The sequence below is a fragment of the Sus scrofa genome, chromosome 4, assembly GCF_054392235.1.
Source record: "Sus scrofa isolate SSC_HxYL_T2T_F1_AM1 chromosome 4, Sscrofa_HxYL_maternal_Yorkshire_Landrace_v2.0, whole genome shotgun sequence".
Classification (NCBI taxonomy): Eukaryota; Metazoa; Chordata; class Mammalia; order Artiodactyla; family Suidae; genus Sus; species Sus scrofa.
In genome coordinates, this window is record NC_139386.1 from 123,143,610 (window position 1) to 123,171,235 (window position 27,626).

General features: G+C 41.9%; 1 protein-coding gene across 1 annotated transcript; it reads right to left on the bottom strand.

Annotated features, from left to right (window-relative positions):
• Positions 1-2,698: 2,698 nt before the first annotated feature.
• Positions 2,699-25,801, bottom strand: RTCA (RNA 3'-terminal phosphate cyclase; the record flags this gene model as incomplete). Its single annotated transcript, NM_001243470.1, is given in 11 exon segments — positions 2,699-3,058; positions 3,888-3,992; positions 6,556-6,650; positions 13,546-13,604; positions 15,639-15,763; positions 16,512-16,653; positions 18,586-18,644; positions 21,680-21,803; positions 23,034-23,177; positions 25,400-25,500; positions 25,593-25,801. Coding segments are annotated over 11 exon segments (1,101 nt in total). The 3' UTR covers positions 2,699-2,956.
• Positions 25,802-27,626: the final 1,825 nt, after the last annotated feature.

A 27,626-nucleotide genomic window follows, 5' to 3' on the forward strand; every position in this document is an offset into this window, starting at 1 on the left:
TGTAGTTCACAGACGTGGCTCAGATCTGGTGTTGCTGTGGCTGTGGCATAGACCAGAGGCTATAGCTCTGATTTGACCCCTAGCCTGGGAACCTCCATATGCCATAAGTGCAGCCCTAAAAAAAGACAAAAAGACAAAAAAATAAATAAAAAACAACTTTTCTATCACTCTCAAATTTGTCCAATAGATTCTAAAAACCATACCTGTTTAATATCCACCATCTTCATTTAAAAAATACATTCCACTTCTCTCACAATTTTGTATTCTTATTCTCAAAAGTTCACATTATCATATTCCTCTACAGTAAAAATGAATTTTAATTTGCAATGTTTTAGGAGTTCCCATTGTGGCTCAGGAGAAACAAACCTGAGGGAGTGCGTTTGATCCCTGGCCTTGCTCGGTGCATTAAGGACCTGGCGTTGCCATGAGCTGTGGTATAGGGTGAAGAATCAGCTCGGATCCCGAGTTGCTGTGGCTGTGGCAAAGGCCAGCAGCTGTAGCTCCGAGTAGATCCCTAGCCTGGGAACTTCCATATGTCATGAGCGCAGCCCTAAAAAGAAGAAAAAAAAGTAAAATTTATGGAAATTTATCTCTTAATGACATTGATACTTTAAAAAATTAGATGTTTCTATAGACAAATGTTGTTAATTACCAGGATGAGAAAGAGCTCAGTGGAAATCAATAACAAAAAGGTTATCAAGTATGGGGCGTAATATAAATCAACAACTGTGTTTTATTTATAGAATATTAGGTTAGATTATAGAAGCTACAACACACTCCATATATAGGGATGAACAGAAAGCAGAGAATTCATAATTCTAATTAAGCAGCAATCTCCCAAAGTTTAAAAAAAAATGTATTTAAATTTTCTAGTAGCCTTTTGGCAAAGCTACTGAAAATGTTTCTCCTCCAATAATCAGAAAAATAAGTTTAAAGATGTTATGTTGATCTGTGGAAAATAAACACTGAAGTTTTCATCTCCCTATTTTAAATTATGCAAATATATAAAATAAGATGGAGGTTTATCTTTTAATTTGAATAGGCTTTTCAGAGACTAATTATTTCAAATTGTCCCTTTATTTGGTGTCTTTAAGATTTTCTTATACTCTGCGGGATATACTATAGGAAAATTAGGATGGGTAAAAAATAAGCATCTTTTATAAAGAGGAAAATTGGAGACTGTGAAACAGAAGATAAAAAGGAGAAACCCCAAAGTCCTACCCCGACCACAGGCAACTCTATTTTAGAAAGAAGTATATATTTAAGTAGAGAAATTTGGAAACAAATTTTCTAAAAACTATTGACATCTGCAAACTTGAAATTCATGGGTAGGTTTTGTGAAACTCAAGTGGAATGAATATTCCTGTTTAAAAGCCTCTAGATAAAAGAATATTTTTAAAGACCATTATATATACAGGGTCCAACAGATAGACTTACTTGTATTAGGTGGTCATTAAAAATGAAGAAAGAAGCATACTGAAATATGATTTCAGATAAAGAAGTACAGATTGAGATAAAATCTTGGGAAAAGTAAGTATCTTATCGGACTTAAATATTTCTTTGTAGTAGTCCTACCTTTATTTTCTGCAAGCTGAGACTCAACAATAGTGACACACTTGAACCAGCATTAATCATAAACTCATCATGTACACTGTTGACCTTAAAATCTCTTGCTGCAAAATTCCCAATTTCTGTATTCCAACCTACCTTTTTTTTTGGTCTTTTTTAGGGGTCACACCTGAGGCACATGGAAGTTCCTAGGCTAGGGGTCGAATCGGAGCTACAGCTGCTGGCCTACATCAGAGCTCACAGCAATGCCAGATCCTTGAGGCCAGGGATCCAACCCATGTCCTCATGGATACCAGTCGGGTTCCTTACTGCTGAGTCACAAAGGGAACTCCCCCAACTTATCTTTTCATTACTGCTGCATACCTCATCAGAAGTAGCAAGTACAATCATTAATCTTAAGCCCCCCTAAATTTATCACAACACTTCCAACAACTATACTAAAGTGTAGTTTTACTCTAAAATAGAAAAACATGGGGGTTCCTGTAGTGGCTCAGTGGTTAACGAATCCGACTAGGAACCATGAGGTTGAGGGTTCGATCCCTGGCCTTGCTCAGTGGGTTAAGGATCCAGCGTTGCCATGAGCTGTGGTGTAGCTTGCAGACGTGGCTCAGATCCTGTGTTGCTGTGGTTGTGGCATAGGCTGGCGGCTACAGCTCCGATTAGACCCCTAGCCTGGGAACCTCCATATGCCGAGGGAGCGGCCCAAGAAATGGCAAAAAGACAAAAATAAATAAATAAATAACATAGAGTAAGGAAAGGCATACTCTGTTCTAAAGGCACTCAATTATTTTTTTAATACTATAAGCCAAACGAAAACATACCTGGGGCTGATTTGGCCAAATCTATTAGTGTTGAAATATTGCAATTCTCATTGTTTAGCTTTCACAACATACTCAAGAGATTCAAAATCAAGAATTATCAAGTGCCCACTAGAAAGAAGATAAATATAATTAGAACAGCATAATGCTTACTAAATGTTATTGCTGACACAGCAAGGGCATGTATAAAAGTTGTCTCATTATAGTTTACATGAGGTTCCAGTAAAGTAATTAGAATTTTACACAAATTACAGATCAAATCTACATCCTTGACTTTATAAACCAAAAAGAAAACACACTTCAGATGAAAAGAATATGTTAATACTTTAATACTATAATCAGCTATCATACATATTCGCCAACTCTTAAATTTCATTGTCCATATCTGAGGAGATAGTCAAAGTGAGATTTGTTCATAAAGCATGCTCAGCAAATCTAGAACATTCTGTACTTCAGCTCCAAATTTAAACCAGATCCTTTAATAAGTTACTTCTTATTCACTACTCTGTGGTATTTATGAAATGATTAGTACAATACATCTTTGAGGTATCATTTAAAAGGCAAATACCCTATAGATTTGGATTTGTCATCCCAATTCCTTGGCACTCAATAATGTAAGTGTCTTTGGAGGCATCTTCTTCATCTTCTGATTTCTTCACAGTAAATTTAGCCTGAAACCAGAAAAGCATTTAGTGTATAAGTAACATGAAGCAGGATAACGGGAAAAGCCCGTAATTCCAGCTTAAATAGGCAAGCAGTTAATACCAAACTCATTTTATTGAAGAAGCTAGAGATACAAAGATCAAATGACTCATAAGAAATTCAATACCCTAGATGTAAAATATTTTGTTCCAGAGAGTTTCCTGGTGGTTCAATGGGTTAAGGATTCAGCACTGTCACTGCTGTGGTTCTGGTTACAGCTGGAGCACAGGTTCAATCCCTGGACCAGGAATGTTGTGGGTGCAGCCAAAAAAAAAAAAAATTTTTTTTTTTTTGTTTTTGTTCCAGAAGCCTAGTCCTTGTAAAAAGAGAGTAATAATAAATATCCACCTAAAACAGTTATGTAGAGTAAGATAATTCAGCTTCACTGCTGAGTGAGCTCAGTGTCTGCCACACAGGAAGTAGTCACTGAGTGATAGAAATTATGATTACGAAGCAATTATGATTATTAAGTTTTCTGCATGTTAAAATTTGACTCTAAATTTACCAAAATAAAAATCAATTACTCTTGGAGTTCCCATCGTGGCTCAGTGGTTAACGAACCCGACTAGTAACCATGAGATTTTGGGTTTGATCCCTGCCCTTGCTCAGTGGGTTAGGGATCCGGCGTTGCCAAGAGCTGTGGTGTGGGTCGCAGACACGGCTCAGATCTGAGGTTGCTGTGGCTGTGGCAAAGGCCAGCAGCTGTAGTCCAATTCAACCCCTAGCCTGGGAACTTCCATATGCCTTGGGCGCCCCCCCCAAAAAAAAACCAATTACTCTTACTAATGGAATACTCACCTTTGCCAGTTGTTCAGCAAAATGTATAGCCGTTTGGGTATGGAGTGTAACTGGTCCTGTTTTTATTCTGGAAATTCCACTGGCTAATGCCATGAAAATGATCAGCTATTGAAAAAAGAACAAAAAAACTCAACCTTTCACATACTAATATTTAGGGTCAAAATTCTACTTCTTTCCAAAAGAAAATATTACTACAAATCATACGTAAAAAAGAATTTCTATTTCTTTAGGTTTCCAGAAGTCCTAAGATAATAGAAAATCTATGTTACCAAAAGTCTGTGGTAGAGAACAAAAATGCTAATAAGTAGCAGATCTCAAAACAGATTTTTAAGTTAATATTTGAGAATATAAAACAGGGAGTTCCTGTCGTGGCTCAGTGGTTAACAAATCCGACTAGGAACCATGAGGTTGCGGGTTTGATCCCTGGCCTCGCTCAGTGGGTTAAGGATCCGGCAATGCCGTGAGCTGTGGTGTAGGTCACAGATGGGGCTCGGATCTGGTGTTGCTGTGGCTCTGGCATAGGCCAGCAGCTACAGCTCTGATTCAACCCCTAGGCTGGGAACCTCCATATGGCATGGGTACGGCCCTAAAAAAGGACAAAAGACCAAAAAAAGTAAATCCTGACCAATAATTTCTAAACAGAGACATCTGATTTGAGATTAAGGAGAAAAAGGTATGGTAGAAAAGAAAATCTATCAAGAGACCACAAAAAGATTGTTTTTGAAAATATTCACTAACATTTTTTTTTTTTATTTTTAGGGCCGCACCCAGCCTAGCTTTTTAGGCTAGGGGTCTTCTTAGTGCTGCAGCTGCCAGAAGCAATGGGGGATCCAAGCTGAGACAGCGACCTGCACCACAGCTCATGGTGACGCTGGATCCCCAACCCACTGAGTGAGGCCAGGATCTAACCCACATCCTCATGGATCCTAGTCAGATTTGTTTCCTCTGTGCCATAATGGGAACTCCTCAGTAGCATTTCTCAATGTGAGTAAACATGTTAAGTTTGAGAAGTGTATGATATATCCAAGTGGAGATGTTGAGAGGTATAAGGGATACGTGGAGTCAAGGAGAAAGATCTGGGCTAGTGATATAAATTTAGGAGCTGTCAGGATACAGATGGCTGTGAGACTGGAGGAAATAACTGAGGGACTGAGTATAGATAAAGAAAATAAGGGCTAAACTCAAGGGCTCTCTAAAATTTAGAAGTTGCAAATAACAAGAACAAACTAGCTGAGACAAGAATGTATAGGCAGGGAGTTCCCGTCATGGGCTCAGCAGTTAATAAACCCGACTAGTATCTATGAAGATGTGAGTTCTGTCCCTGGCCTTCCTCAGTGGGTCGGGGATCCAGTGTTGCCATGAGCTATGGTGTAGATCGCAGACGTGGCTCTGATCTGACTCTGCTGTGGCTACGGTACAGGTGGACGCCTGTAACTACGTTTCGACCCCTAGCCTGGGAACTTCCGTATGCCAAGAGTGAGGCCCTAAAAAAAGTATAGCCATTGAAAAGCTGTACAATTTGGTTGTGATGATTGTTGTACACCTACAAAGGTAATAAAATTCATTAAGTAATTAAAAGCATAGCCATCTGGAATGAAAAATAATATTAAAAAAATTTTTTTTTTTATTTTTTAGGCTGCACCCACAACAAGTAGAAGTTCTGGAGCCAGGGACTTAACCTGTCCCACAGCAGCAACCTGGGCTGCTGCAGTGACAAGGCTGGATCCTTTACCCACTGTGCCACCAGGGAAACTCCAAAAGAAAACAGTATTTCAGAAATCAAGTGGAGAAAGTATTTCAAGAAGAAAGGAAGAGTTCCCTAGGAGTCTAGCAGTTAGGACGTGGTGCGTTCACCACTGCGGCCTAGATTTAGTCCCTGGCCTGGGAACAGAGATCCCACACCAAGCCTCTACAAACACAGCCAAAAAAAGAAAAAAAGAAAGAAAGAAAAGAAAAAGAAGTTCCTTGGTGGCTCAGTAGGTTAAAGAGCCAGCATTGTCACTGCCAAGGCACAGATTCAAGCCCAGGCCTGGAACTTCTGCATGTCATGGGCACAGCCAAAAAAAGAGAGCGAGAGTTTTATAATTGTGATTGGCACATTTTTTTTTTTGTTTTTTTTTTTTTTGTTTTTTTTTTTGTCTTTTTGCCTTTTCTAAGAAAGGGCCGCTCCCACGGCATATGGAGGTTCCCAGGCTAGGGGTCCAACTGGAGCTGTAGCCACTGGCCTACGCCAGAGCCACAGCAACACAGGATCCGAGCTGCGTCTGCAACCTACACCACAGCTCACGGCAACGCCGGATCATCAACCCACTGAGCAAGGTCAGGGACCGAACCCGCAACCTCATGGTTCCTAGTCGGATTCGTTAACCACTGCGCCACGATGGGAACTCCTTTCTTCTTCTTTTTTTTTTTTTGATTGGCCCATTTGTAATTGTGCCAAATGCTGTAGACAGGTCCAGCAAGATGAGGACTGAAAACTGAGTTCAGTTTTATAAATTCCAGAATAATATTCAATTATATAAATTACAGAATAATATTTAAAAAACAGACCAAACTAGGACATACCAATCAGTGTCTGAAAGTCAATGACTAAAATTTATATTCAATCCAAATGTCAAATACATGAATCTAATAGGCTTGATGGTTTTTATCCTAAAAGTGTCATTACCTGGTCTTGCAGATACTCATCCACAGCACCACCATGTCTAAGATTTGCTAATAGCACTTCAGCAGCTTCAATTCCAACCTTGTCTGCATTAACACCTACAACAAGCACATGTAAAAGAAAACACAAAGTAATTACTAATAGGCAAAAAAGTCAGCACTGGTAACATCTTTTAGGCCTCTGAACTCACCTAATCCAATTTTCAGGATAAGATCTTTATGTATATTTAATCTTTTGAGAACTTAGCATGTGCAAATACTTTATTAAATGCACCAATGGAAGAAAAAACAGGCTTCTTGGCCCTGTTTAAGAAGTACAAATTATAGGGTGTTCCCCTCGTGGCTCAGCAGAAATGAATCTGACTAGTATCCATGAGGACACAGGTTCGATCCTCGGCCTTGCTCATTGGGTTAAGGATCCAGCATTGCCGTGAGCTGTGGTGCAGGTTGCAGACATGGCTCGGATCCTGTGTTGCTGTGGCTGTGGCACAGACTAGCAGCTACGGCTCTGATTTGACCCTAGCCTGGAAAGCTGCATAAGCCGCTGGTGCAGCCCTAAAAAGACGGAAAACAAAACAAACAAACAAACAAAAGTACAAATTGTAAAACCAATTTAAGCTAAGTTATGACCCTATAACACTATGCCTTGATTTCAAAATTTTAAATTTGCAAATCCATGTATGTTACAGTTAGTCTGTAGGCAATTCCACTATAATAAAAGGATTGTTTTTTAAGTCAGAGAATTCATTTTCACCTAAGGAAGAGCAGATAAAAATTCTCAGATCAAATATAAAGTTTTATTCTTTCAAGATCTGAGGAGTTCCCACCATGGCGAAGTGGAAACGAATCTGACTAGTATCCATGAGGACAAAGGTTTGATCCCTGGCCTCACTCACTGGGTTAAGGATCTGGAGTTGCCGTAAGCTGTGGTGTAGATCACATATGCGGCTTGGATCTGGCATTGCTATGGCTGTGGTGTAGGCCAGCAGCTTAGCCCTGATTCCACCCCTAGCCTGGAAACCTCCACATGCCGCAGGTGTGGCTCTAAAAAGACTAACAAACAAACAAACACACATACACACAGAAAACCCAAAAACGATTTGAACACTTATTACCTTATTTTGAAGACAAGTCAGAACATTAACATTATCCCCATGTTCTACTTGCTGCTTCTCCACACATACCCCAAATATTTGGTACAACTCTGAGTATAAGTCCATCGAAAGTAATGGAATGTCAAATGATTGCTTTTTTTAATTTCCTGCCATCCAGCCTTCAAACCTCCCCACCCCCTCTTTTTTGGCCTCCCCGCAGCCTAAGGAGCTCCCAGGCCAGGGACTGGATCCAAGTTACAGTCAGGACTAACCTATTGTCAGGCCGGGGCTTGAACATGGGCCCCAGCACTCGAGACACTGCCAATCCCACTGCATCACAGCAGGAACTCCTCTGCAAATGTCTTCTTAAAAAGGAGAATGTGGAGTTCCCTGGTGGTCTACTGGTTAGGACTTGGTGGTTTCACCACTATAGCCCAGATTCAATCCCTGCTCTGGGAACTGAGACCCTACAACAGGCTGCTGCACGCCAAGACCAAAAACAGTAAGTAAATAAAGGGTAAAAATGAGAATGTGGTTAATTTTTACTTTATTTTATACTTGGAAATTCATTTGATTATGTATATGCCTTAATAAAATTTCCCAGAAAAGTGGAATTTTCAAATTTTAACCATTTTTCCCTTATGTAAGTTATAAAACATAATAAATTTACTATCTTCACAACATCAATCAGTTAAGTATTTCTATGACTGAATAAAATGGTTTGGGACATGTATAAATCTTGATTTCCTAGGTAAGCTACCTTGCCTCTTCTCTTTCTCCTTCTAGGGGGAAATGGAAATGATAATACCAAAGTTACTGAGCTGTTAAAATTAGAGATATTTGTAAAGCTTCTATTACCAAGACTAGTTCATAATAAGCTACTAATAAAAATACTTAATATTGAGTAGCCACTATGTGTGTACCACACTAAGTGATAGAAACTGGTTCCTTTGCTGAGGAAACATTAAAAAACATTCATATATTTGAGAACTAGAGAACAAGTTAAATGCTAAGCTCTATGGTCTAAACTATATATCCAATGAGAGTTTAGAAAAGGAAAAGATTATAGATTTAGAATAATTTGAAAACGTTTCTTTTTCTTTTCTTTCTCATCTTTTTAGGGCCACACCCAAGGCACATGGAACTTCCCAGGCTAGAGGCTGAACTGGAGCCGTAGCTGCTGGCCCACACCACAGCCAGAGCAACATCAGATCTGAGCCGCATCCTTGACCTACACTGCAGCTTGTGGCAACTCTGGACCCTTAATGCACAGAGCGAGGCCAGGGATCAAACCCACATCCTCATGTGATACCAGTCGGGTTCCCAACCCACTGAGCCACAAGGGAACTCCCTGAGAAGGTTTCATGGAGTATGAAGGACTTAAGAGAGTCCTTGAAAAATGGCTAACATTTGCATGGGGAATGCAAAGGAGAAGGAAGGAATTCCTGGCTTTGTAATATTAAAGAGTAGCAGACATACTACGGTTTCTCCGCAGAGGGGCCTATTTCTCAGGGCCATTTACATTCCTTCCTACCCAGCACCTCAGAGTGAACAATGGTATGAATGGATCTACATCATTACCAGCAGTCTGTGGCAAGTGAATAAAGTGAAATAAATGAAAATTTTCATTAGTATTACGTTCAAAATAAAAGGACAAAAATCCTAATTTCTCCTGAAAACTTAATGCTTTTTAAACTGCCAAATAACCTCCTGATTTTTTTTTTTTTTTTTTTTTTTTTTGGCCACACCTGCAGCACATTAGAAGTTCACAGGCCAGAATCAAACCCTCACTTCAGCAGCAACCCAAGTCACTGCAGTGACGACGCCAGATCCTTCACCCACTGCACCACAAGAGAACTCCAATCTTCTGGTATTCTTAAACCTCTAAAATGGTCTCAGTTTTGAGGTTCGTGACAAACAAAAATGAATATTCTACGATTTGCGGTATCTTCTAGCTTATTAAAAAAGACAAAACTGTAACACAGTTATCACACTGAACAGAGAAAAGCCAAAGGAGTGATTATGGCATCAGAGAAATGCCATGAATTACCACATAAACTGAAGGAGGGAAGGAAAGTGTTTACTATACACTAGACAATTCTCATATACAGGAAATAGGATTGATAAATCAGAGGCATAATGCATTCTAGCAGATCTATCTGCCCCACAGTAAAGGACACAACTGAAAGCCAAGAGTAATCAAAGAATGTATACTCAACAACATAGAGACAAAACACATTCTGTCCATACTGCCATCATATACAGGTGGAAGATACTCATACACAGATAAATGGTCTAATCTCATTTTTCAGATTAAGGAAAGCCCAGAGTCACTGTATAAGATAATGGCAGACACAGGACCAAAAAGTAGGTCTTTTCTCTCTCAGTTCAGTGCCCTGTTATAAAACACTGCCTCCATCTGAAACTGCAACATTCTCTCAGACAAAACCTCACCTTGGTAAAAAGAGCAAAGAGGAGTTCCCATCGTGGCGCAGTGGTTAACGAGTCCGACTAGGAACCATGAGGTTTCGGGTTCGGTCCCTGCCCTTGCTCAGTGGGTTAAGGATCCGGCTGTGGTGTAGGTTGCAGACGCGGCTTGGATCCCGCGTTGCTGTGGCTCTGGTGTAGGCCGGTGGCTACAGCTCCAATTCGACCCCTAGCCTGGGAACCTCCATATGCCGTGGAAGCGGCCCAAGAAAAGGCAAAAAGACAAAAAAATGTTATAGCTGAAAGGATTTAACAGATTCTTCATGCTAATTCTCTCACTCAATAAACAGGGAAACTGAGATTAGAATAGTTTTATAAACTGAGACAATGACAAAAACATGACTAGTTACATATGGTGGTATGGACAATCAATGTTGCCTCTGATAATAATGCTTAACTCTAGGAATTTTCTTCCTCTTTTTTTTTTTTTTTTTTTTTTTGGTCTTTTTAGCGCTGCACCTGCAGCACATGGAGGTTCCCAGGCTGGGGGTCAAATAGGAGCTGTAGCCGCTAGCCTACACCACAGCCACCACAACACCAGATCCAAACTATGTCTGCTACCTACACCACAGCTCATAGCAACACTGTATCCTTAATTTACTGAGCAAGGCCAGGGGTCAAACCTGCATCCTCACGGATGCTAGTCAGATTCATTTCCACTGAGCCATGATGGGAACTCCTTTACTCTATTTATTTTTTTTTTTTTCGGCTGCACCTGCAACATATGGAAATTCCCAGGGTAGGGGTCAAATTGGACCTGCAATTCGCAGCCTATGCCATAGCCACAAGAATGAGCTGCATCTGTGACCTACACCACAGCTTGTAGAAAAGACAGATCCTTAACCCAGAGCAAGGTCGGGGACTGAACCTACATCCTCACAGATACTATGTCGACTTCTTAACCAACTGAGCCACAATGGGAACTCCAATTTTCTATGTAAATCAGAAATGGGAGTTCCTGTCATGGCTCAGCAGTAAGGAATCCCACTAGCATCCATGAAGACATGGGTTCGATCCCTGGACTCACTCAGTGGGTTTAAGGATTCAGCACTGCTGTGAGCTGTGGTGTAGGTTGCAGACGTGGCTCAGATCTGGCATTGCTGTGGTTGCGGTGTAGGCTGGCAGCTACGGCTCCATTTCAACTCTTAACCTGGGAATCTCCATGTGCTGAGGGTGCGGCCCTAAAGACAGACAGACAGACAGACACACACACACACACACACACACACACACACACAATCAGAAACAGGAGTTCCCATCATGGCTCAGTGGTTAACAACTCTGACTAGCATCCATGAGGACGCAGGTTCCATCCCTGGCCTCATTCAGCAGGTTAAGGAACTGCCGTGAGCTGTGGTGTAGGTCACAGACGAGGCTTGGATCCTGTGTTGCTGTGGCTGTGGTATAGGCCGGCAGCTGTAGCTCAGATTTGACCCTTAGCCTGGGAACCTCCATATGCTGCGGGTGCAGCCCTAAAAAGCAGAAAAAAGAAAAAAGAAAAAAAAAAAAAGGGAAATGAAAGGGAATCTGCATAATGGGAGCCATGACATTCTCTGAGATCCTTAATACATAGATAACCTACCTAGACTAAGAGAGAAGACCCCAAGGTGCCTTTGCATTTGCTAATGATATTTCATTTGACTTAAGTGCCCCACGGGAAACAAGGATGGGCCCAGAAGGAGTCAGGCAATGAGAGCAAATGTGTTGCTCTATCCTTTATTCCCTTCTACTACCATGAGTCTAAAAATAAGTACTGTGTACTCTACACGAGTGATATCCAAAGACAACGTCAAAGTAAAAACCATCTCATCAGAATGACAAAGTGAAAAAATGTAGATGGATTATTAGTAAAGAAAGTTTTTCAGGGGTGGCAGTAAAGTTAATTCCAGTTTTGTCCCTTTCCAATGTCAACGCAACATATCTAAAACTATCACCTACTGTGCAAACCAACTCTACCTCCTACATTCCCAAGTTGTAAATGTTTCCAATTACTCAAGGTAGAAATCCAGAAGGTCGTTCTTCACATTGCCTCCTTCACCTCCCATATCCAACTGATCACCAAATTCACCTTCCTAAATGTCTTTACTCAGCTCTCACCTCTCTAGCCTCAGTCACTGCACCCCTTACTCCTTGGTGCAGACCCTCCCCATTTCTGACCTGAACTGACGCGTCTTCCTCCTCCACTATGGTCTTCCTGTGATCCTCTACAGAGCCATGAGAGCTACCTTTCCAAGATCTGCTATTACATCCCTCCTTAAAATCTACGTTTTCAGGGTGAAACCCAAACTCCTTCATACGGCGTATAAAGCTTTTCAAAATAAGATGACCTCTCTAACCTCATTCTCTCCACCTCCAACCCAGATCCTATACTCATCACACCTGGTTGTAGTGGCCCAAACACAGAAACTTTCACTTTTATGTCAGCATTTTCTTTTGTCCTTCCTCCTTAGCGCTCATTTTCCCCTTTTCCATCTGGCTAACTTCTACAGAACTCACTGGAAGATCACCGAATGGCACAAGACAGATCTGAGGTTGGTCGGCCCCCAAAGAATTAGCTGTTCTTCTCCTGTGTCCCCATGGTGCCCTGGGGACACCATATTCAGAGTGCTGGTCTGTCTCCTCTGGCAGAACAAGCCAGGAGGCAGAAGTGGGGGCTTTCTCTTGTGAATTCCTTCTTTGTCTTTTTGTCTTTTTGCCTTTTCTAGGGCCACACCCTCGGCATTTGGAGGTTCCCAGGCTAGGGGTCTAATCGGAGTTGTAGCTGCCGGCCTATGCCAGAGCCACAGCAATGGGGGATCCGAGCCGTGTCTGCAAGCTACACCACATCTTGCGGCAACGCCAGATCCTTAACCCACTCAGCAAGGCCAGGGATCGAACCCGCAACTTCATGGTTCCTAGTCGGATTTGTTAACCACTGAGCCATGACGGGAACTCCTCTTGTGAATTCTTTGTATACAGTACCTGACACATTTTAGTACCCAATGATAATACAAGCAAACTGAACTCATGGTCCACCCCATACCAGCAAAACACAAATTTTTGTAGTACCTGACAAAGGGGAGGAGATACATGTACGCATCTGTTAATATTTAAAGTTATTTTGCCATTGAGGCAAATTCTAGTTGAATTTCTTAGTTGTTTGTGTGGTAGTTGATTGCTGTATTCCTACTTTGTAGCATCTTTAAAAGATGCTAATCCTCAAGGAGTTCCCATTGTGGGTCAGCAGTAACGGACCCAACTAGTATCCATGAGAACTAGTTAGCCCGGAAATTTCCATATGCTGCAGAAAAAAAATAGAATCAGTTAACAATATCCTTTTAAACTCGTCCATCATTCTATAACATTCTAATTGTGAGAGATAACTAAAGAATTTTACACTAGTATTGGGAACAGGGGACTCCATTTATCTATACCTCGTTTACCAAGTGATGATCCAGCAAACAAACAGCCAGTGGATGTCTCAGCAATAATGCTATATAGGAAAAAAAAAAAAAAAAGTATTACTACCTAGGCTATAAATATTCTAAAAGTACAAGCAAACACAACACAGAAGAGTGACTGTTAAATATGCAGAATTAGATCTGGTTAGTATACTGCAAAAGTGAAATTCTTCATGATTGGCATTCTCCAACTTCATCTGGGTATTACTACCCTTCAGCGCTCCTGACAAGAAGTCACACTAAATTCTAAACCACCTGCAGGTAAGAAATGGTCCTCCCGGAAGTCACATCATCAGCACTAAAGTGGTACCATTTCACAGGCATACTGCACTATATTTTAAGAAAATCTTAAACGAAAAGGTCTTTCGACAGAGATTTTGTCTTAGAGTTTTTAGACAGTATCATATGTAGAAAATGCATTTGCTTTAAACCCTTTAATAGGAACTCTGAAAAAGAGAGTTTAAAAAAAAATTCCGGGAGTTTCCATCATGGAGCAGCAGAAACAAATCCAACTAGGAGCCATGAGGTTGCAGGTTCAATCCCTGGCCTTGCTTAGTGGGTTAAGGATCTGGTGTTGCCGTGAGCTATGGTATGGGTTGCATACACGGCTCGGATCTGGCATTGCTATGGCTGTGGCATAGGCTGGCAGCTGTAGCTGTGATTAGACCCCTAGCCTGAAACTTCATATGCTGCGGGTACAGCCCTAAAAAGACAAAAGACAAAACAAACAAAAAAAAATTCCAAGGGCCACACCCACGGCATATGGAAGTTCCCAGGCTAGGATTTGAACTGGAGCTGCAGCCACCATCCTACACCAAAGGCACCGCAATGCAGAACGCAAGCCAAATCTGCAATCTATGCTGCAGCTTGCAACAACACCAAATCCTTAACCCATTGAGTGAGGCCAGGGATCAAACCCACATCTTCATGGATACTAGTCAGGTTCTTAAACTGCTGAGCCACAACAGGAACTCTGAGAGTTTAAAATTCAACTATCCCGACGTTCCCATTGTGGTTCAGCTATAACAAGCCCGACTGGTATCCATGAGGATTCGGATTTGATCCATGGCCTCAATCAGTGGGTTAAGGATCTGGCAATGCTTAGGCTGTGGCTGACAGCCATAACTCCAATTAGACCCCTGGCCAGGGAACTTCCATATGCTGTGGGAGTGGCCCTAAAAAGCAAAAACAAAAACAAACAAAAAATAAAACTTAACGAGCCACAAAAGATAATTTTATTCTTCAAAAATATTAATTAAAGCATTTTTACAACACTTAAATCAGTAACTCCTAATTGGGTTATTACCATACTAGCTATATTTCTTTCCAACAACAGATCTTTGCAGACTTCTCTAGAAGCCTAGAGGTTAAGGATTCAGCATTGTCATTGCTGTGGCATGGGTTCAACATCTTGCCCAGGAACTTTCAGATGCCTCAAGAGTAGACAAAAATAAATATATATTTGCCGTATCTAATATTTACTTGTAAAGTGATTTCACTTTTGAGATACAGAAAAGTAACCAAAAATATCTCTCTTAGGATCATCTTCAAAGGTTAGCTTCTGATTAGCTTAAACATTTACGTCACTATATAAATAAAAAGCTTTTTTTTTTTTTTAACGGCTGCACCTTCAGCATAATGAAAAGTTCCTGGGCCTAGGACAATCACAGCTACAGCAGCAGGCCTATGTCACAGTCACAGCAACACTGGATCTGAGCTGCACCTGCAAGCTACGCCACAGCCTGCTGCAACGCCAGATCCTTAACCCACTGAGCGAGGCCAGGGATAGAACCCATATCCCTCACAGAGGCAATGTTGACTTAACCTGCTGAGCCACAACAGCAACTCCCCAAAGGTCTTATAATGCCATAAAATGTAAACCCTCCTCAGGAAAAAATTCAAAATAGTCATCACAATTCATCACACTGTTGTTTTAGGTAGAAATGCCCTTAAAAATGTCTTCTTAAAACTACAAATTTAAAAAGACACAAATCTTTAATTAATTAAAAAGGGATAATTATTTCAGGACTCCCAACCAATGTCTAGGAAAAAGTGTATTGTCTCACATTATTCCACTTCCATTGCCAAAAGCTTGGTCTTTAGGTTCCTGAACAGGCTGGATGTTAACATACAGATCCCTAATCTCCTTTCTGATGCATCTTACAGCTGCCGCCGCCATATCTTTTGCTACCTATTTTGGCAAAACAGAAACATAGAATAAAGTAAATTAATGATGATCTTGACAATTGCTTTCAAGCCTTCAAAGACAAATAATTAATAAATTTTACATGCATGATATAAAAACTCAATTTTCAAGAGTAGAGAGCAGAGAATCTTAACAAAAATTTTAATGAAAAGATTTATTAAAACATTAAGTGCCATCGGAGTTCCCGTCATGGTACAGCAGAAACGAATCCGACTAGGAAACACGAGGTTGCAGGTTCGATCCCTGTCCTCGATCAGTGGGTTAGGGATCTGGCGATGCCGTGAGCTATGGTGATGTAGGTCACAGATGTGGCTTGTATCTGGCATTGCTGTGGCTCTGGTGTAAGCTGGAAGCAACAGCTCTGATTAGCCCTCTCACCTGGGAACCTCCATACGCCGCAGGTGTGGCCCTAAAAGGACAAAACACAAAAAAAAAAAAAAAAAAAAGTGCCTTTAATAATTTCAACATTTAGATGATAGAGTTCCCACTGTGGCACAATGGGATCAGTGGTATCTCTAGAGCGCCAGGACACAGGTTCCATCCCCTGTCAACCCAGCACATTAGTGGATCCAGCACTGCCACACCTGCAGCAGAGGTCAAAACTGCAGCTTAGATCTGATCCCTGGGCCAGGAACGCCATATGCCGAAGCACAGACAAGAAAAAAAAAAAAACTTAGACGATGTGAAACTATCAAAACACACTCACACATTTAAGAACATCTAGATAACTTACTTTAAATGGCAAAACACCAGCAACAAAAGCTCTTCCATATATCTTAGTCACAGAGCCACGGTCAGTTAAATTTATTGGGTTCAACTGTTTAACTGGCGACATTCGGACAATCACTTCACCACCCCCTTTTGGGTAGTAGCCCCTATGAAAGTATAATTAAGTACATAAATTGACTGCATGACAAAAATAAAGTTCGATATTTACAATAAAATAACATGGATTGATATGCAAAAATATAATTCATGTTTGAAATTTCCAAATTATGTTTTAGATCTGTACCATCCAATATGGTAGACTTAAGCTACATGTGACTATTTAAATTTTAAAATATTTAAGGAGTTCCTGTTGTGGCTCAGTAGTTAATGAACCTGACTAGCATCCATAAAGACATGGTTTCGATCCCTGGCCCCGCTCAGGGGGTTAAGGATCTGGAGTTGCTGTGGGCTGTGGTGCAGGTCGAAAGCGCAGCTCAGATCCCATGTTGCTGTGGCTCTGGCATAAGCTGGCGGCTACCGTTCTGTCTAGATCCCTAGCCTGGGAACCTCCATATGCCACCAGTGCAGCCCTAAAAGACAAAAAAAAAAAAAAAAATTAAAATTAAAAAATTAACTAAAAATATTTAAAACTCAGCCCTCCCGTTGCACCCGCTACATTTCCAATAGTCATTAGTCTTATGTAGCAACTGACTAACACACTGGACAGATAGGAAACATTTCCCTCAGTGCAAAAACGTCTCTTCAACAGTGCTGTTTTAGAATATAAGCTACTTAAATGACAGGATCTTCATCTATTGTATTTCTGCTATATTCTAGCATCTAAAACAATGTCTGGCACGAAGTGCGCGCTCAATAAATACATAATGAATACTTAGCTGAAGCACTAAAATTTTATCTCAAATATCTAGTGTCATTTACTCTACAGACGATGCTAAGAACACACAAGTGAAAGTAAGAATGCTCCTATCCATGAGGAGCTCCCCTTCTGGCAGGATGGGGCTCCACGTGTAACCTACCAGAACACAAAGCAGGCTGTAAGGAGGACTATGATAGATGTGCAAGTACAAATTCCAACTGAGGCACAACTGACAATTCACACAAGAAATTACAAGTTTCATTTTCTTTTTTGTCTTTTTTGTCTTTTTGTTGTTGTTGTTGTTGTTGTTGTTGCTATTTCTTGGGCCGCTCCCGCGGCATATGGAGGTTCCCAGGCTAGGGGTCGAATCAGAGCTGTAGCCACCGGCCTACGCCAGAGCCACAGCAACGCGGGATCCGAGCCGCGTCTGCAACCTACACCACAGCTCACGGCAACGCCGGATCGTTAACCCACTGAGCAAGGGCAGGGACCGAACCCACAACCTCATGGTTCCTAGTCGGATTCGTTAACCACTGCGCCACGACGGGAACTCCACAAGTTTCATTTTCAAAAAATGGAGGATTTCCAAACTTTAGGAGAGCAGGGAAAGAAAAACCTGAATAAAGATATAAAAGTCTGAAGGCCCAAAGTATGTGTAAGGAATGGCAGCAATCATGTTAACCAGTTAGAACATTTGGTACTCAGAGGAGGGGAAGGAGAGTAAAGCTAGAAAGGTAAATTGGAGGAAGACTGTAAGGCTCTTAAATGTCACACCAAGAAACCTGACCTTGTTACTATGTGGCAAAAGTAAAGCCTTATAGAGAAATAACCTGAATGCCCAATGTGTCTCTTAGGCAAATAACTCTGGTTGCACCACGGAGGAGAAACCCCTTCATGATCCTGCAGTGCCCAGTCCAGTGGTCTGCACACAGTGAGCATTTGATCTGGCCAAGCATGGATTACTCCAGATATGGAGGTGCCTCCAAATGGTAACTCCCTTGAAAATATTTCTCCTAAGAAACAGGCAAACACCATACGTAGCTGCTTTCAAGACCCCGTGCCCCTGCAGCTTACTGTTTTTAAGCCACAAAGTACTATTATTTCCTAGAAGAAATGTAATGTATTAAGTGCAATCCAGAATGATAGTTTCTCTAGGATCTAACTTTTCCACTATTAGTAGCACAAGCAATGGGTCAAAGGGTTTAGACTTAAGGTAACTTACCTCATTTTAATGTCACAGTTAAATGTGAAACCAAATTTTTCAACAATTGGCTTGAAAACCTGAAAAAAATCAATTAACTGTTACTTTACCACCAATACTCACTGATTCAATAAATATTTAATAAAGAAAATTGCTCTGCACCGAGACAGTAATGAGGAACTACATACAGATAAAGAGTGACATAAAAATGTGTTAGCCAAGTTTTCAGGCGATGCTGACGCTACTGACCCAGGGACACTTTGGAACCAGTGATCTAAGAAGTGCTACAAAGACAGATGCGCTGGGATTATTATTATGACCATCCAGTGAGATCCATTTTGATGGGCCACTGCACTGAATGAACGTCATGGATATGGTTTTGTTTTCTGCGCAAAGTGGATATGGACAAACAATCCCTGAATACACTATTTGAAAAATAAAAATGGTAGTTCAAAACAGAACTCATTGTAAACTATGAAATACATATTGATACCAAGTTGCTAGGATAACAAAATAAAGATCATAAACTGAGGTGGGATAAAGAGAGCAGATGGAGAAGAATGTAGGTTTGAGACTGTTTTAATGGTCAGCTCTTCAATATTTAACCAATCTAGAAGATCATATATCTGAAAGACAACGGACAGTGAAAAGATACAATTCTGGAGTTCCCGTAGTGGCTCAGTGGTTAATGAATCCGACTAAGAACATGAGGTTTCGGGTTCGATCCCTGGCCTGGCTCGGTGGGTTAAGGATCTGGTGTTGCCGTGAAATTGCGGTGTAGGTCACAGACATGGCTTGGATCCCGAGTTGCTGTGGCTGTGGCCGTAGGCCGGCAGCTACAGCTCCAATTAGACCCCTAGCTTGGGAACCTCCATATGCTGCGGATGCACCCCTAGAAAAGGCAAAAAGACAAAAAAAAAAAATAAAAAGAAAAATAAAAAGAAAAGATACAATTCTAACATCAGCTGAGGTTAACATAGCTTCTGGGGTAAAGGACTCATTTCTTCATTTCTACCTAGTAGGAAGTATTCAGGTGATCATGAGAAATTAAAGAATTAGTGCTATCATCCAATCTTCAAAAATAATTTGAATCTGTACAATTGTTCCATTTTTCTCAAGCTGAAGATAGGTTATTTTCTGTTCATTTTTTGCTTTATAAAAATGTTCTTGTAAAAGTCTGAAAAAATAAAAAGTGTTAGCTACCTCTATTTTTCAAATAAAATAACTAATATGTAGCTAAAATTTAACGTTTAAGATTTAGTTTAACATTTAATTAACCAGGAACTGTGCAAGTCTAATGAAAAAAAAAAAAAATCAGAACCCAGGATACCTGATCCCAGTGGTTATATACTCAAGTCCAGTATTTCCCAACAACTCTCAATATAAAGCACTCTAAGAAAGGAGGGGGCACAGGGAGTTCCCGTTGTGGCGCAGTGGTTAACGAATCCAACTAGGAACCATGAGGTTGCGGGTTCGATCCCTGCTCAGTGGGTTAACGATCTGGCGTTGCCGTGAGCTGTGGTGTAGGTAGCAGACATGGCTAGGATCTTGCGTTGCTGTGGCTCTGGCTACAGCTCCGATTAGATCCCTAGCCTGGGAACCACCATATGCCGCGGGATGGACCCAAGAAATGGCAAAAAGACAAAAAGACAAAAAAAGAAAGAAACGAGGGGCAAAAAACTGAAGAGCATTCCATCCTGCCTTCTCCATTTTTTATACAGTTGAAACCTCACTGTATATACATTGGTTTATCCTTTTTTTCCCATTTAACATAATAAACAAAAGCATTTTCCCAGCATAAAATTCCTCCTAAAAAATGACTACATGGCACGCTAGCAAAATTTATATAACCATTCTCCAAGTTTTCACTATTATAGAACTATATATCATATAACAATAATTACAGTATATAATGCTCTGCTGCAACAACTTTAACATTATCTTTGCTGTACTTCGTAATATTTAATTAGGGTCATTTCCTAGAGTGAATTACTAGGTAGAAGAGAGATTAACTTTCATTATATATCCCATCAAATTGAATTTTAAAAGACTGTACCATCTATTAAAACGGCAAAAAAAATTTTTTAACTGAAATCTGAGAGTATCAAGTGCTGGGGAGGATGAAAAAGAGATGAAACTCTCCTACAATGCAGCCACTTTGGAAGCCAAAGTAACTTGGCAGTTTCTCATACAGTCAGACATAAACTTACTACTACAACTGAGCAACCTCTCTCTAGGTACTTACCCAAGAGAAATGAAAACTTACACTCACACAAAAAGCCTGTATGTATTTACAATGACTTTACTTCTAACACTGATGAATGGCTAAACAAACTGGTACGCCCATATAAGAGATCACCCCTTAGCTTTTACTGCTGATAAAAGCAATATGGGTGAATCTCAAATGTATTATAAGTGAAAAAAAATCAGACTCAGGAGTTCCAACTCACTAACCACTGAGCCACGACAAGAACTCCAGTATTTTAACTCTTCTTTTGAGTTTTTTTCCTCCAAATCATAATCCCTGTATTTATAAAATAACATACCTAATAAGCAATATAATGTATATAGTAATTACACTTAAGGTTCTTAAAGAATTCACTATGGGAGTTCCTGCCTTTGCTCAGCGGAAATGAGTCTGACTAGCATCCCTGAAGACAAAGGGAGATCCTTTGTGGCTCAACAATTAACGAACCCAACTAGGATCCATGAGGATGTGGGTTCAATCTCTGGCCTTGCTCAGTGGGTTAAGAATTTGGCATTGCTGTGAGCTGTGGTGTAGGTGGCAGACGTGGCTTGGAGCTGACACTGCTGTGGCTCTGGCAAAGGCCAGCAGCTACAGCTCTAATACAACCCCTAATCTGGGAACCTCCATATGCCGCAGGTTCGACCCTAAAAAGGTTAAAAAAAAAAAAAAATTCACTATGAGCACTGTTCTAAGATACAACACACGATCTAAAGTAAACATAACTCCTTACCCGCAATAGAACCTGATACCATGAAGAAATAAACAAGTATGTATACAAAACACCGAGAATATTTTTAAATAGAGAATGGAGATCCAGAAGAATGTATGAGATCATTTTAGTTTGTCAGCAGCAATAAAAGTCCTTACCATGGCCGTGTAGTCAATCTGTGGTGCCATTTCAGCATTAGTTCCACCTTTCAAACGAAGTTCTGATGGAGAAGCAGCAAAAAGAACACAGGGCATTGACACCTGCATCAAGAGGCACACACTCCTAAGGAGAAGGCAGAATAGGCTTAGCTGCACTTTCTTTTTAAAGCCTCAAGAATGAGACAGTACTACACATCACAATTAGCTAAAGCACAGGAAACTGAGAAGACAGGCACATGCTTTCAAGTTTAAAGTTAAACGCCTCAGTGACTGAGTAACATCATGAATCTTAAAGACAATACTTCACAGACCTTAAATGATAAACATATATGGGTTTGAATCCAATACCAAATGCATTAGCTGTGTGATTTCTTTACATTACAACAGGGGGTGGGGTAAAAAACAAAGCATCATGGAGTTCCCACTGTGCCTCGGCAGAAACAAACCCAACTAGTTTCCACGAGGACACGGGTTCAATCCCTGGCCTCGCTCAGTGGGTTAAGGATCCAGCGTTGCCATGAGCTGTAGTGTAGGTCACAGATATGGCTCAGATCCTGAGTTGCTATGGCTGTGGTATAGGCTGGCAGCTACAGCTTCGATTCAACCCCTAGCCTGGAAACTTCTACATGCTGTGGGTATGGCCCCAAGAAACAAAAACAAACAAACAAACAAAAAAGATATACTTCCTACCATCATGGAATTTATGATAGCAGAATACTCACAGAGACTGATAGCTGAATATTTTACATGGAAAAAACTTAAGGAAGTAATCAAGCAAAAAATTAAAAAAAAAAAAAACAAAGGAGTTCCTGTTGGGGCACAGCAGAAATGAATCTGACTAGGAACCATGAGGTTGCCAGTTCGATCCCTGGCCTCGATGTACGTTAAGGATATGGCGTTGCCATTAGCTGTGGTGTAGTTTGCAGACACAGGTCTGATCCTACATTGTTGCTGTGGCCTAGACCGGCAGCTGTATCTGCAATTCAACCCCTAGCCTGGAACCTCCATATGCCTTGGGTGCGGCCCTAATTTTAGCAAAAATAAACAAACAAACAAAAAAACTCAAAAGAAGTAATCTTTGCCATAATTCACCTCTGCTTGGTCCTCAGAGTCAAAAAATGTGAGAAATCACCAGAAACAATTACAGAATACATAGCATTTTATAAAATGAAACCGATCTGGGGGGGGGGGTCTTTTTAGGGCTGGATCTGTTCGTTTCCTCTGTGCCACAAGGGGAACTCCCTATCTGTATTTTAAAAATGAGTAAACTAAAGATTCAAAGAGGTTAAGTAAGTGGCAGCACCTGTATCTGCATTCAAAGCCCATATTTAAATGGAATGTAAGTGACACATACCCTGCTGTCTTGGTATCTGCGGTGTGGGTTCCGCCTTTGATCTTCTCTGGTGTAAACATTATTTCTGTTGAGCCGATTTCTGCCCCCTCTAGTTGCCCATCACACAAATCTCGAACCATTTCCAGTCCAGATAAATGCTGAGGCCTTCAGGTCATAATACTGCATCAAAACGTGTGCATTCAGACTGCCTATATCCCTACATTTTATGACACATTTATAAAACTGCAATGGCAAGAAAACAGCAAGGTCTAACCAGAGCAAACGCTATGTCTTCAGGGTCAGAGCTTCCTTTCTACTTTTTATGTACTTAAACTACCTGTGAGTAGGCATCATTTTTAGGGGTTCCCTTCAGAATAATTATTTTAGCTATAAACACATGCTGATAATATCATTGCAAATTACCAATGGAATACTACTTAGCCATAAAAAAGACAAAATAATGCCATCTGCAGTAACATGGATGCACTACATTCTAAATGAAGTCAGAAAGAGAAAGAAAAATGCATATGATATCACTTATATATGGAATCTAAAACACGGCACAAATGAACCTATCTACAAAAGAACCTATCTACAAAAGAGAAACAGACTCACAGATGTAAAGAAGAGACCTGTGGTTGCCAAAGAGAAGGGGGGGTGGAGTGGGATGGATTGGGAGTTCCGGCTTAATAGGTGCAAACTAGTACATTTAGAATGCATAAGCAATGGGGTCCTACTGTACAGCACAGGGAACTATGTGCAATCTCTTGGGGTAGAACATGATGGAAGATAATAGGAGGAAAAAAATACACACACAACTGTGTCACTATGCTGTACAGCAGAAATTGACACAACGCTGTAAATCAACTATACTCTAATAAAAAAATATTGCTGCAAATTAGAAGTGTGCAAAAGAGGAAAACTAATAAAACTACTGAAGTGCCACCAGTCTCATCTGCACTTCAATGAATAATCGGTGGTACCTGTTATGGACTGAATTTTGTTTCCCCAAGATTCATGTGTTGAAGCCCTAGCCCCCAATACCTCAGAAGTAACTATATTTGCAAACAAGACCTTTAAAGAGGTGATCAAGTTAAAAAGGGCAGTTAGCGAGAGCCCTAACCCATTCTCACCTGTGCCCTTGCAAAAAGAGATTAGAACAGAGAGAAACCAGGGTGCACATGCACAGGGGGCTGACCATGGAAAGAGGCAGCAAAAGGTCAGTCATCTCCAGGCCAAGGAGAGAGGCCTGAAATAGAATCTCCCCTTATAGTCCTCAGAGGAAACCAACCTGACCAGCACCCTAATCTTGGACTTCCAGCCTACAGAACTGGGAGAAAAAGCAAATTTCTGTTGTTAGGCCACCTAGTCTGTGGGATTTTGTTATGTCAGCCCAGCAAACTAATAAAGTACTTAACACAGCCTCAATGAATTAATTTACCTATTAGTGAAATGGATAGCTGAAAACTACTGCTGTGACAAAGGGAATTCATGTTCACACACATCAGTAACTGCCCTTTAATAATTTCAAAGTGAAGAGTGGATAAAAGACTAAGAGACACTTAATCCATGAGAACAAAACATATACAAAATACAAAGGAATTGGTCTGGCATCACCCTGGGTCCTCTTCTAACAGGCGCTTATACCTGACACTTAAACTAGTGGCATGCCTAGCTCCCCAGACAGAAGAAACAAGGTCAATGTCAACGTAAATATTCCCTCGCCACAACGGATAATCCTGGTGGCATCCACAGTTTCCTAGAGGTGTGAATAAAACTGGAATGACACATCTCAGGGTTCTTTCCTGCTCTTCTGAGAATAAAATGTGCGATAGCAGAAAATACAATGGTTAAAAAGTGAGGTTTTCTCTGTCTAGACCTTGAGGCTGCTCTGCGCTGATTTACCCTGCCCGCTGCTACGAGGTCTCCCGGTTGCTATGCACGACCGAGGAGATGGGGAAATGTTTTAAAAGATAAAGAGACAACTCTGGCCCAATAGAGAAAACACGGGCTTATTTTGTGAACTTGCCCCTTGAGGCTTTCAAGAGCATACAAGCCCAGCTACAGATAACCCCCGGGCACGGCCGGAGCGCTCTTCCCCGGGTCGCTGCGTCCTCAACCCTGGGACCGGGATCTCCCGGCATCCCCGCCGGGCTCCGGATGCCCAGCCCCACCGCGCGCTCCCCATCCCCACCCCACCCCCAAACCACAGGTCGGCGCCCGCCCCCACCGTCCAGTCCCACCGCTAGTATCCTTCTCTCCCCCAGTGCCCAGCCCGTTGCCAGCCCCTCACCCCTCCAGCCCCACGACTTGTCCCCCCAGCCCCTCAGTCCCCAGCCCGGCGCCCGCCCTCATCCTCCAGTCCCGCGACCCGGCTTCCCAATTACCTCAGGCCGGGCGTGCTGCGGCCGGCTCGAATCTTCTGCACCCGCAAGGGGAGGCCCAGCAGGCAGCTCAAGGCCGTCGACACCCTCAGGATCTGCCCGCCCTGGTGCGGAGAGAAGAGAGAGAACATCAGACGGGACCAGGGGCAGCTCGGGGGCAGCCGCCACCGGCCAGGCCTCCGGCCCCCGCACTCACCCCTTCCATGATGCCGCCGTCCACCTCCACCCGCGGCCCCGCCATGGGAGTCGCCCTGGGGCCTGGCCCGCCGCGACGCAGCCTCGGCCCGAGCCGGAGGAAGGGGAGAAGCAGGCTCCTGCCCCGCAGCTCCGGAATCTCAGTCTAGACTCGAGGCCGCGGGACGCCGCCGAAAGAGAGAAGACTGGCCGGCTGCCCGAACGCCCGGATCGGAGAACGCGAACCGCACCGAGAAGCCGGCAGCCCGCAGACTGCGCGTGCGCGTGCGCGCGGCGGGGCGCAGCGCTTAAAGGGGCGGCGCCCAGAATATTCCCGCGAATTAGAAGCTTTCCCGGAGGAACGCTGGCTGCCCCCGGGGAGCTCCGGGACGAGGTAAGAAATGAGTCCCCGGAAGATTTGTACCCTAAGCGCCGCAAACCCCACAGATTACGGAAAGCCTGTTTCAGCTCTAGTTGGATCCTCCAGTTGTCTCGCCGGCTTGTACATCTGTGTTTACCTCGGTTTTCTCCAGGATCCTGTGGTACCCAGAACTGGAGATTCTTAGAGCTGAAGATGTAAGAAAGGTCCCCATCGGGACTTCCCTGGTGGTCTCATGGTTGGGACTCCGGGCTTTCACCGCTGTAGTAACTAACATAATTCACCTCAGACCAGGGCAGGAACAACAGCCAGCTTCTTGATTCTGCCTGTGGCTCAGTCCCTGCATTAATTACCAAATAATATGCAAGCCTGTAGATAATCAAAGAAGAGTAAGGTAGTTGCTGGCCCGAAGTTATTGGAAGTAAGTAGGAAAAACTAATAAGTAATCAATTATAATGTCATTCTTTTTCTTTTTTATGGCGTCATTCTTCTTGACGATGTACTGTACATATTAGGTAAAGGGGGCAGCGATTAGGATATTATAAATCATAGATAGCAATAACAGCCAACACTTACTGAGCGCTTAGCTGCTGCGTGCTACATTCAGAACCTGCTCAAGTACTCTGATTTACAGCTGCATATCTTAACTTGCTCTAAGGCCACACAGTTTTGTTTGTTTGTTTGTTTGGTCTTTTTGCTATTTCTTGGGCCGCTCCCTTGGCATATGGAGGTCCCCAGGCTAGGGGTCCAATCGGAGCTATAGCCACCGGCCTACACCAGAGCCACAGCAACGCGGGATCCAAGCCGCGTCTGCAACCTACACCACAGCTCACGGCAACACCGGATCCTTAACCCACTGAGCAAGGGCAGGGACCGAACCCGCAACCTCATGGTTCCTAGTTGGATTCGTTAACCTCTGCGCCACGACGGGAACTCCGACAGTTGTTAACTAGAAGACTGGGACCTGAACCTACTTGGTCTGAAGTGAACACCATTGACTCAATCCCAGTGTTCTACAACTTTTGTAGCAGAGGAAGCTCTAGGAACACATGTACTTAACCCAATCTCTTATATCAAAACCAGACAAAGATGACATGGAAAGTAAATATTATAGACCAACTTTATAAATTTAGATGCTCCAGGATCAATCAAAATATTAACAAATCCAACAAAGTGTATAAAAGATTATACATTGTGGATATCATTTTAATACTAGAAAAAAAATTTTTTTTTAAATTTTAGAATGACGTATCAAAAACCTAAGAACACATTAATAGATGAAGAAAAAGCATTTGAAAAAAAATCAAGATCTACTATGATGAAAAAAATATAAACAAAACTAGGAATAGGATTTCCTGATATGGCTCAGTGTGTTAAGAACCCAACTGCAACAACTCAAGTGACTGTGGAGGTGCGGATTTGATTGGGGGCATGATGGGTTAAAGGATCCAGCATGGCTGCAGGTGCGGCTCCCATTCAATCCCTGGCCCAGGAACTTCCATAGGCCTCAGGTGTGACCATAAAATAAAACTTGGAAAAAAAACTGGGAATAAATGTAAACTCCATTAACCTGATTAAGGACGTCTGGAAGACCCTACAACAGATTTTATTGTTACTGACAGTAAATAATAGTAAAACATAAGATACTTTTTAAAATCAAAGCAAGAATGCCCTTAA